Genomic DNA, 12,283 nt, shown 5'->3' with positions numbered 1-12,283 from the left:
ACTCAAAAAGTATTTGTCACATCTCGATCAAATTTAAACTGGAGCACAAGACAAGCACCTGCTTTCGATAAAAAAAAAAGAATCAAAAATCGGTATATAACCAGTAAACAAATGTAACGAGGTAATGAGGTAACACGCATTAAAATCGAATTGACTATCTCCTCCTTTTTTTAAGCCGGTTATCATTATATCATTTAAACCTATCGCAGTCCACTGGTGGACATAGGCCTTCCCAAGTTCGTGGCAAGCATTTCGGTCCTCCGCAGTCCCCATCCAGTCCCGACCGGCGATAGTGGGACTGCCGGAAATCAAGGGCCGAAGTGCCTGTGTCGAAATCATTGGAAGTTAAATGTATGATACAATATAAATTATTAACTCAAAAACTACTCGTCTGATGTCACAAATTCAATGAGAATCATGAAGATTCAAAAAGAATCGGTACACCCAGTAAAAAGTTATAGATACACAAAAAAAATTACAGTCAAATTCAGTCACCTTTTTTGAAGTCGTTTGAAAATAGTGTTTGAATTGACAATGTCGCGAAGGCATACCGCGTGTCAGCGAGGGTCATGGCGAAACGTTATCTATACAAAATGGCGCACGCGACTCATTGAGTACGACAGCATGACACAAGAACACTAATCGAGAGCCAGACTAAAAATAAACCAGTATCTCTAAAAATAGCTGATTCATCAAATATTGCATTCGAGTCAGTACTATGACGTTTCAGTTCGCGTCACTGCAATGTGTCGCCACAATATGACATATTGTTATTTATATTTTATACTAGCTTTACCCTGCGCACGTTGATAGTTTTTTTTTGGTTGTACCAACTCAGAAAACTTTGTGGGTTCATTCACAACACTTTGCTGAAGATCGTGACATGATCAAATGCATAGTTTACGGTTCTATAAAGGACATAAAGACAAACATTCATTTATATTTTATATGAATACTAGCTGACCTGTTGAACTTCGTACCACCTTATTCGTAGTTTTCATTTCGTATTTCGAAATGAAATATTTTGACAATATTTTAAGTTGAAAAAAGTTACATATCTGTGCAGTAATTTCATTAAAACCAGTCAAACAGTTTCAGAAATTAGTCCGGACAAACATCGTGACACGAGTTTTATATATATCACACCCAGGCCAGAGTAACTTATACTATTTCATACCACCTATACATACTACCGTACCTTTTTCTAAGAAAAAAATACTTGCTATCTCACCACCAATTTCTTTAATCAAGATCCTTTTAGCCTTTCTTCTAACCTAACCTAATCGGGTAAAAGACGATGAATGAAAGTAAAATATCAGGAATGGACGTACGAGCAGGATAAAAGCGTCAATCCCATGAGATTCTGAAATGAACGGAAGCAGCCAGCATGCAACCAGCCTGCGGGTCGGCGGATAATTTCCCTACCACGTGTGACCATCGTTATAATAACCAACTGGATCGACGGTCCTTGCGTACTCTCTGAAGCACACTAAAGCGTATTTAATGCATTGTTATAAAAATATAGTCGATTAAAAGTAAGTCCTACTTCTACCCTAGTAGAAGTAACAGCTTCCTCGGAGGCGTGCAAAACTCCGAAGGTAAACTTTAACAAAGGATAAGGAGTCTTTCTATCTTTAACCTTACTTTGCTTCGCGACAATGTTGTTATTGACGTTTATGAGATAGACTGACTGTCACAATAAAACTCTTGTTTGTAAAAGTTTAGGTAATTAAGACCAGCCGTTAGTCGACAGTTACGTGGTTAAAAATGGTTCAAAGGACATATTGATTATAATCAATAACTTATTATTTAATTATAGTGAATAATGTGAACCTATCACCGATTTAAAAAGTAGTTTTTGCTTATAAGATCTGACAAGAAAATCAACAGTATGGTCCTGTTTCACCGGCTATGGATAATGATATTTGAAAGATAATGATATACAAGAGATAAATTTATGAATTATTATTCTTTTTTACCATCGCGGCATCGAATTTCAACACATCTATGGGAAATTTCTACTCGCAAATATGAATCTAAAACTTTTACGCCGAGTTGCACGAAAAGAACTTGAAATTTAAGTAGTTAATCTCTACTTAAATTTTAATTTTGTTTCGTGCAACTCGGCGTTAGTTTATTAATTGCTTAGAAACAGTCCTATTCTACCTCCTGCTGCTATAGTCTATTCGTAACTTATGTGCAGGATAAACTTTATTCACAACAGATGAAACAGGCCCTAAGTGTTATAAAAATAAATTATAAATTAACTCACGTCTTGCATGGCAGGCTACATTACTGCTAGTATCTACACTTCCTTATAATTAATACAATTTTGTACTGAATAATATGCCTAGGCCCTAGGCAATCAAAATAAAAATCAAAATTAATTTATTCATGTAGGTTTCAAAAACACCGTTGAATCGTCATTATGTAAACTATAAATTATATTTGTTTTAATTTATTAATATATACATACAGACATAATTATAATCACGCCTCTTTCCCGTAAGGGTAGGCAGAGACCACTTCTTTTCGCTTGCTACGATCCTTACATACTTGTTTCGCTTGGTCCACTTTCATTATTCCCTTCATACATGCTCTTCGGTTTAGGGTACTTTTGACCTGGCCTTTTTTCAAGACGTCCCTTAGTCGGTCTCGAAACGTCCGCCTTTTTTATTTTTAGCGTGGGGAAAATCCTCATGGACACCCTCCGGCGCGGGGGCCCCGGAAGGGATTCAGACTCCTACTGAATAAAAACACGGTCTGGGTGTTTGTGCAGTCTTTGTGGGTCTCCCCACCGTGCCCCGGAGAGCACGTTAAGCCGTCGGTCCCGGTTGTTGTCATGTACACCTGATAGCGATCTTTACTCATAGTAGGGCCTGTGGCCAGTAGTGGGATATTACAGGCTGAAGCGTAATTGATATCATTTACTATTGTTTTATTATCATAATAAATTTCATAATTGAATTGTAGAAGTCAAATTTTGAAAATATTTGTTTTTTTAGGAAGGGACAAATATGTAACTGAATAAGTAAAAATATGTAACGTAACATATGTTCACATAACCCATTGGCACAGTTTGCAGTAAGACTGCTGTGATAACAAAGGGGTTGTGAGCTCAATTATGTTTTGATTTACATGTCCATTAACAGAAAAAATAGTATGTCAGTTCGTCGTTACCTAACACGGGCATGAAGTTGTCAGGAACAGACAGCAGTGTGTGTATGTTAATCGTTAAAATATTTAAAATATAAAATATAAAATACTTTCTTTACTTATATGAGATAATGAACTCGTTAACGTGAATACATTAGTCAAACGATCTTATCACTCAATGTTGCTTCGAACGGTCCGCATTGCGATGAGGTTTTTCAGGCGTAACTACCGGCGCTATTATTTATAACCAACTTCAAAAAAAGGAGGACGTTCTCAAATCGATTCAATTTTAATCTGGTGTAGCCCGACTAGCTAATGACCTCGATCTTACCGATCACAGCTAAATATTACTAGTGGTTTCAAGTAATATTATGTTCCCGTGGTGAATAAATTGACCAGAACTCCCGGGAGAGATTTGGCGTAGGGTCGAGAACGCACTTGCGATGCTTCTGGTGTAGCAGGCGTCTATAAGCTATGGTAATCGCTTACCACCAGTAGAGCCATTGATATGTTTGCCGGCCTAGTTGTACACAACAATTCGACTATAGTTTAACTTCTTTATGGGTACCGACTTGAATTATCTTTTTTTTTAAACTTAAAATATGGTGCTCCTCATGTGGTCCTATTTAAATTTGAACGAAATCTGGCGAGTTTTCGAGAGTTTTCGATTTCGACTACAATGACGGTGATCACAATTATAATTATTATTATTACTTGAATAATAACGTGTCGAAAAGTTTCATTATTCTCGTACTTAGTCCGATGTAAGCAACACCGCACGGACGGTCGGCGGGCCGGCGTCGTCTAACACCACAGCGTTAACCACAGTAATCTATGTTACAAGCGCCGCACGAAAACTGAAGCGAATTTTTTTAATCACACGGTGAAAGCTATATTTAATATTTTACTGCCACTTTCTTCATGATTCACACAATGTATAATAAAAGTATTAAAAATGTGATAAATTTTTCATTTTATTTTCAACTAATTAATAAAATTATTATATTATAGGTATTTTATTATTGGTTCAGAGCTTCTACAGAATAATAAAAATATATATTTTAACGAATGCATTTATTATTCTCACGTAAGTAAAAAATCACGTAAGTAAGAATCGAAAGAAATTCTACAGGTTACTTTAAAAAAAATGTTTTGCTATAAAATTAGAAAAATCCTCGCATTAAATACGGTGCCACTAAATCCACACATCTTTATCAATACATATATGATATAATAAAAACAACAGATCGCTGTATGTACATGGAAGATATACGAGGAAAAATATTATTGCGACCTTCGTCAAAGCAAATCACACCCAAAATAATGATTGTTAAAATTTTTGAGTTTGTCTGTGCTTTTGTGCACGCTAATCTCAGAAACGGCTTATCTGATTTAAATGTGATTTTCACTAATATATTGTGGTAAGCTTAACTTAACATATAGCGTTTGTTTCATGTCAATCGGTTCATAAATAAAAAAGTTATGCCAATTTAAATAATCACGTTGAACATGTAAATACCCAAACCGCGGACGAAGTCTCAGGCACAGCTAGTCATTAATATAATCTCAAGCCCAATAATAATACCCTTTAGCTATGAAATTCTTCTTTATTAAGAAGAAAAACATTAAATACCTACTAAGTACCGAAACTAATGCGCAAAACAAAAATATGTAAAATATATACATTTCAAACCTAAGAATTCTGTCAGAACTCACTTCTCTAGTAGCACAATAGTACCTACATACAAGCTTCTGCCCGCAACTTCGTCCACGTGGAACAATTTCTTTGGGCTGACTGGGCAAGCTCTCAAAAGGAAAATAATTGTGTTTGCTCGCAATCGAAAAAACCAACTTCAATTACATCGACAAGTAAAACAACATAAGTAGACGAAAAAATTGACAAACGCACTAGTCGTCACTACAATTTTCGAGGGTTTCCCTCGATTTCTCTGGTATTCCATCATCAGATTCTGGTTCCCTTATCATGGTACCACAATTGGGATATCTCCTTTCCAACAGACAAAGAATTACCAAAATCGGTTCATAAACGACGAAGATATCCCCGATGTACGGTCGAATTGAGTAAAAAAACCCCGATTTTGAAACATTCTTCATTGGTGCTCCGATCCTATTGGTTTTAGCGTGATGATATATAGCCTATAATCTTCCTCGATAAATGGGCTATCCCAACACTGAAAGAATTTTTCAAATCGGACAAGTAGTTTAGCTTACCGCGTTCAAACAAACAAACAAACTCTTCAGCTTTATAATATTAGTATAGATTAAGTAATATAATGTCTGATTATTATTTCTAATAATAAAACCTAACATTTTATATGTAAGACACTTAACTAACATTACATTTTACTGAGATAGGCATAGCAAGAAATATCCTGCTTTAAATCTGGAGCAGCCCGACTGAGGAAGTAGCTCGACCTTACAGAAGATCACATCATCACAGCTAAATAATTAATGCTGCTTTCAACTAGTGTTGTGTTTCTATGATGAGTAATGCAACCAGAGGGCGATTAAGGGGACTGAGGAGACCGGGGGTAGGGTCGGCAGTTGTATAAAAAAAAAAAAAAAATTATATTTATGACTCGATTTGTCTAGCGGATTGGGGATGTCGGGAAAAAGTAACATATGAGTTATGCTGAATCTACATCTATCTACGCACTACGTTTCATTAAAATCAGCCCAGTGGGTTTTTTTTTTTGAATGAAAGTAACAAACATTCATCAAACCAACATCAGAAACTTTCACAGTCATAACTTTAGTAGCATGACGTAAGGATAAGAAGAGTCTAACATACAAAGACAATTGATTTTCTATGAGAGTACAATTAGTAGTATTATAAGTTATCTGATTGAACACACGAGTTGTTTGGACAACAATGCCATATTGAGCGTAATTTCAATATGATTCTTTAAATGGACTACGTTTGACCATCTGTTACAAACGTAAGAATAACTTGTATGTAATCAATAGGTTTAAAATAACTTTACCATACATGTATAGAGAATTATTTTTATCATTAAATATATTTTAGGTTTATATGTTGCTGCCCGCGGCGTCGTCTGCGTGAAAGCTATACAGCACCAAAAATACCTACGATTATACCTTTTAAAATAACATTCATTTACCCGTTTCTTTTTTACATTTCATATCTACACTACTTTTTGAGTTTATCCCGCACATACATACAGACAAACAGACAAAAATTCTAAAAACTATATTTTTGGCTTCGGTATCGATTGTAGATCACATCCCAAGTATTCTTTTAAAAAAATATTCAATGTACAGTTTTGACTTTCCTACCATTTTATTATACGTATAGATTAAAGTTCAGTGAACTAGAAATGTTAAATATGGTTTTTTTTTTTTTTTTTATATGTCACTAGGTCGGCAAACAAGCTTACGGCTCACCTGATGGTAAGCGATTACCGTAGCCTATAGACACCTGCAACACCAAAAGCATCGCAAGCGCGTTGCCGACCCAATCCCCAATCCCCCCAGGAGCTCTGGTCACCTTACTCACCAACAGGAACACAATACTGCTTGAAAACAGTATTATTTTGCTGTGATCTTCTGTAAGGTCGAGGTACTACCCCAGTCGGGCTGCTCCGTATTTTGAGCAGGAAATTCCTGCTGTGCCCTACCTCAGTTAAATTAAGTAAAGATTAGATTAAGTAGATTAAGTAGATTATGGTTAGATTTAAGTAACTTTAAGAAAACATCCATATTGAACCTCTCTTTAATCATATTATAAAATAAATTAGCGTAAACACTAATCAAAGAAACAATGGTTTAGAATTACATAGTATAAAACAAAGTCGTTTCACGCAGTCTGTATGCTTAGATCTTTAAAACTACGCAATGGATTTTGATGCGGTTTTCTTTAACACATAGAGTGATTCCAGAGGAAAGTTTATGTATAAAACATGCATAATATAGTAGAGGAACAATGATAGTTTATGCAACGGTGCGAAGCTGGGGCAGGTCGCTAGTATAATAATAAAGAAAAGATTTGTTACTAATTAAAGTTTTTTTTTTGTATTCTAAAGAGTGAAAACATTTTTCAAAATATACAAAACTAGCTGTGCCCGTATATCGTATCAACAACCTAAAAATAAGTTTTAAGCTTTTAGCTGTAAAAATGACGATACTTCTATACAAATTTTATCCCTACCTTTCAACCCCTTACACCTTTTTTCGCATTAGAAAGTAGCCTTTGTCCTTTCTCAGGCTCTAGACTATTGTGTACCAAATTTTAATTAAATCGGTTCATTAGCTTTGACCTGAAAGCGCGACATACAGACAGAGTTACTTTCGCATTTTTTAATATTAGTAAGGCAAGTAAGGATAAATAAAGGATTTTTAGTAATTTTTAATTGGTAAATTAAGGTGTATAAAGTAGTCCTGGAGAATAATGGAAAAAAATCATTTTTGTTCACAAACAAAAAAAAACAACTTCAATTACATCAACAAGTAATACAATATAGGTAGATGAAAAAATAGTGAAGTAAATACAAATTATTAAAGATAACTCAAAAAGTACTCGTCAGATGTTGTTTAAATTTAAATTGAACCACAAGACAAGAGCCAGCTTTCTATAAAAAAAGATCAAAATCAGTATCAAAGATCTTCATACGACAAAAAAAAAAGGGTCTCACTCACTCAAGGACCCTAAATAGGATCTGAATTCTCATTTGGGGATCTGGAACCACACAAACAATTACAAATGTACAGACCACAATAAACATCCATGTGGCCAAAACATACATAGGTCATGCATTGAGATAAAACCTGACTGACAGAAGAATAAATATTAGAGATAAGAAGGAAAATGATAAGTCACTTAATAAGACATAAAATTTGATATAAACTAGAACAGATAGACTCAAGAAAACATTGGGATGAAGTGGATGTGGTAGTCTGAAAAAAATATATGATGACCAATGAAGGGGAAATGTAAATGTTTCTCTCTTGCATATTGTGTCAAGCTGGTTGCTGAGGTTAAAGTATAAAGAGAAGGGTTTTTTTTATACATCCATGGCAGCAAAAAGTTACAGCCACCACATGGTAAGTGATTACTGTTGCCTATAGACGTATTCATCAGAAGCATTGCAAGCACATATGCTGTTAAAATCTAATAAATCTGGACAGACGCCAATTGAGACAAATAACTGCGGCACTGACTGGACACAGTCCGTATAACAAACACCTATTTAATATGAGCATTACCGACAGTCCCCTGTGCAGAGCTTGCATGGGAACAGAAGAAACGGCTACGCATGTACTTCTTTACTGTCCAGGTGTAGCAGCTTACCAGGCACAACATCTTGGCACCCCAAAGACACTTCCGGAGATCTTCAAGAAGCCGAAAAGACTTCTGAAGTTTCTGTAGGAGCTTGGGTGGCAAGAGTGAATCGGATCACTCCCACACACGTAAAATAGGCGCAAAGTCGTCGAGTTGCGGAAACCAGCCCGTGTTAACCATCCCCTATCCTCCCCAGGAGTCACAAATACATAGTACAGCTTTGAAATAAAATAATACAATTTAATGAACACTTACTTAAACCAATAAACATATATTCTAATGATAAAACTATTAGTTTCAATAATTGACAAAAGTAGATAACTAGACTCAGAAAAAAAACCTTCCTTTCTGTTCACAAAAAAAAGAGATTATATTGTTAATTTTTTTACTGCACAAAACCTTTTAAAAATTGTTGAAGCTGGAAATATTTGTTTTAAGCATTTTTGTGAAATTATTTTCCTAATAATTTTGTAAAAGTGGTAGCTATTTTGACAATAGATTTAAGGGTAAGCGAGATTTAAAAAAAAATTATTCACATTTCGAGTTCTGAACTAATTATGATAAAATTTCATTATTATCTGTGGTTTGATCCAACATAAAATCTAGGGTAGTTTATATATCTTTTTTGGTTTTCTGCTAATTTTCAATTATGACTGACACTGAACTTTGACACATTTTCAAATTCCGAAGCAGTTAGAAGTTAGCTGGGTCAACTAGTAATTATATGTGGAATTTTCTACTACATATTCTTAAAATATCTTTTTAATTAATACAAATACTAGAAGTCAAGCAAGGCAAGAGGACAAATGACTTACCACCTGTAAAATGCTGTCAAAAGTGTAATTCAATCAAGTCTATAGCTACATTTAAGCACACATGAAAATATTAAAAAATAATAAATTAATTAGTACATTATTAAATTTGAATTATGTATTAAGATTAAACAGCAGCAGTTTAAAACTTTGTTCAATATTTGTCTATTTGAGGGTAGTTACACATTTGCTAATAATTATATTGCCAGAAAAAAAAACTCAATTGTTGCTCTACTACTACTTACTATAATTTTGTATGAAATTAATAAAATACTATTTTCTGTAAATTAATAACAATATGATAGAATAATCATAAAATACAGAAGAATGTTATCAATTCTAAATCATCATACATACACTAAGGATAAGATAATTGCCTCCCTTTTTAGAAAAAACCTCACAATTATTCCACGTAAATTATATATCATTTTATAGATAATTGCTTGCTTCACAGGCATCATCAACTAAAAAATTTATTATTGCTTTTGTTTTTGTAAATTAATTAATTATTAAAATTATATATATAATATCAACATGATTGACGGTCAGTAATTTTTTTATTTATCTGTGTTATTATATTATGTGTTTTATTTATGTGTGTATTTATTATGTGCAAATTATTCGCACGGGTATTGCTAGTCTGTACTACACACTCTGAGAAGCCATCGCAGATTACAGAGTTAGACATGAGTGACAGATTTAGAGAGTATGTGGTAGTAAATTAACCACATGATGACTCAATGAGTGATTAAGTGGTCCACAAATATTTGTCATCTAAGTTACCAAAATGTATAACTGATTTTCTGAGAGCTATTCTGGATAATTTTTTTTAGCAATTTTCAAATTAAAAAACATCCAATATAAATTTTCCTGTTCCTATATTTAAAAAAAAAGTGTGTGTACTTATGTACGTACGTAAGAAGTTATACTTCATTAGCTAGCTAACTTCATATTGCTACCTTCTCCTTCGTTGACTAGTTAACTTCAGGGTGTCTTTTTTTTGTGTCGGTGTGCACGCGCATCTTAAAAATTTACTCTCATCATCTTTCCCTCTCCAAAAGAAGTATAACTTCAAAAAGATCTATTTATGAACCATTTTATATCCAAGACAAAATGTTTCAAATAGAACTGTTCATGAGCAAAAGAATCAATTTTGAATATTTTTTGAACAAGGCTCCAGTCCATTGGCCCAGGATAAACTATGTAATGATTCATCACATAAGAGTACTTATGGAGTTTGATTAAAAAAATTATAAGAAAATAGTATATGTAATCAATAATTCTACATTGTTTTATCTCAGTAATTACCTTTTTACATTGTATATTTTAAAATTGTTATTTTTCTATAATATATTATTGAATTATATAAAATCATGATAGCACTACAGTCGCCGTTTAAGCCTATTGCAGTCCACTGCTGGACATAGGCCTCCACAAATTCGCACCAAAAATTCGTGAACTCATGTGTGTTGGCCATAGTCACCACGCTGGGCAGACGGGTTGGTGACCGCAGGGCTGGCTTTGTCTCACCTAAGACGCTGCTGCCCGTCTTCGGCCTGTGTCTTTCAAAGCTAGCGATTAGATAGTTATCCCGCCATCGATTGGCTTCTTAAGTTCCAAGGTGGGAGTGGAATCTTGTTATCCCTTAGTCGCCTCTTACGACACCCACGGGAAGAGGGGGTGGCTATATTTTTTGGTGCCGTAGCCACACAGCAGTGCTCCACTGTATCCGCATGTTAACACCTTACTGTTGGGCAGGACATATGGCTTACAGTATACAGGCTCGTACAGGATAAATGGCTTTGGCAATGTTTTTCATTACAATAGCATTTAAAAATAGAGCTCCATGAATTTAGTATTGTGGAGGAGAGCTCTCGAGCTTTGGGATGAATTAATCATTACAAATACTGATAAAATGTTAACAGAATAAAAAATTGTGTAAATTTCATTTTTATGTGTAACTTGTTGCAATTCATTTTGAAATATTTTTAAAATTTAACTTCACATCAATTATATAAATTCTTCAACTAACACAATACTATTACAAATATCAGAAACTAAAACACAGAAGATATCAATTAATGATCAAAGTGTTATTTTATTGTATTCCAATAGAAATAGAGAACTATTCTTTATTTTTGACATTTACTCCATCCTTCGCCATTTTCGTAACTTTATACTAATTAACATCATATTATCGAAATAATTTCTTGTCTTATTCTCAGAGTGGTAACGAAACGTTCTCGGTACATCTTCGACCCGAACACGAAAGTAAATAAAACAAAATTAATACTAGAAATAGAAATAAATATCACGAAAGGTCATCTCACCTCTCCCTCAGCGTTGGCGCCCGCTGTCACGTTTCTGTGTTCTGAGTTAGTCGGTGGCTCCTTAATATTATTATATATAGCTTTGGAATCGTCATTGGAAACAGTTGTGACACTTTTATCTGGAGCTTTCGGTTCCTTATCATACTCCGGTGGAGGAGCCATCTTGAAGGAAGAGCAGACAGATGACACAAGTCTTATGACTTTTGCACACTCAAATCACTCTTTACTTCTTTAAAATATTTACACAATTCAACTATTAAACCATTTTGTTACAAGCTAGCTACCTAATCCACTGTTCTATAGTTTCGCTTACGCGAATCCATCATTTTCGACGGGTTTCATCTAACATTTTTACAGATTAGCGATTTTATGATGACTTTACGACACTAGCCGCTCGCGCCCCCATCCACGAAGAAAAAAACTGCAAATTCTGTGCTAGCAATACTGTTAGTGTTAGTACTGTAATTTGTAAATTTGTAACAATCTCAATAAAATTGTAAAGTTGAGCCCACGACGCAATAAATAGCTTTTCAATTTCAAGTTTTTTATTTCTAATATTTAAAACAGTTTATGTAAATAATTTATAAAATCACTTACTTTCCTTATTTTTCAAAACAATAGATCCTTTATTATCTAAATGGTATTAATATTGTTAGTGAAATATT

General features: G+C 34.1%; 1 protein-coding gene across 1 annotated transcript in view; it reads right to left on the bottom strand.

Annotated features, from left to right (window-relative positions):
- Window positions 1-12,037, bottom strand: part of LOC123663628 — a 41,415-nt gene extending 29,378 nt beyond the window's left edge. The window contains exons 1-2 of the mRNA XM_045598297.1: window positions 11,619-12,037; window positions 864-869 (exon numbers count right to left, since the gene is read on the bottom strand). Of these exons, the coding sequence (XP_045454253.1) occupies window positions 864-869; window positions 11,619-11,780 (168 nt within the window). The 5' untranslated portion in view covers window positions 11,781-12,037. The remainder of the gene's footprint in view (window positions 1-863; window positions 870-11,618) is intronic.
- Window positions 12,038-12,283: the final 246 nt, after the last annotated feature.

The sequence above is a fragment of the Melitaea cinxia genome, chromosome 20 (genome assembly GCF_905220565.1).
Source record: "Melitaea cinxia chromosome 20, ilMelCinx1.1, whole genome shotgun sequence".
In the NCBI taxonomy this organism is placed as follows: domain Eukaryota; kingdom Metazoa; phylum Arthropoda; class Insecta; order Lepidoptera; family Nymphalidae; genus Melitaea; species Melitaea cinxia.
The sequence above is the reverse complement of the archived record's forward strand: the minus strand, read 5'-3'. Positions and strand labels throughout refer to the sequence as shown.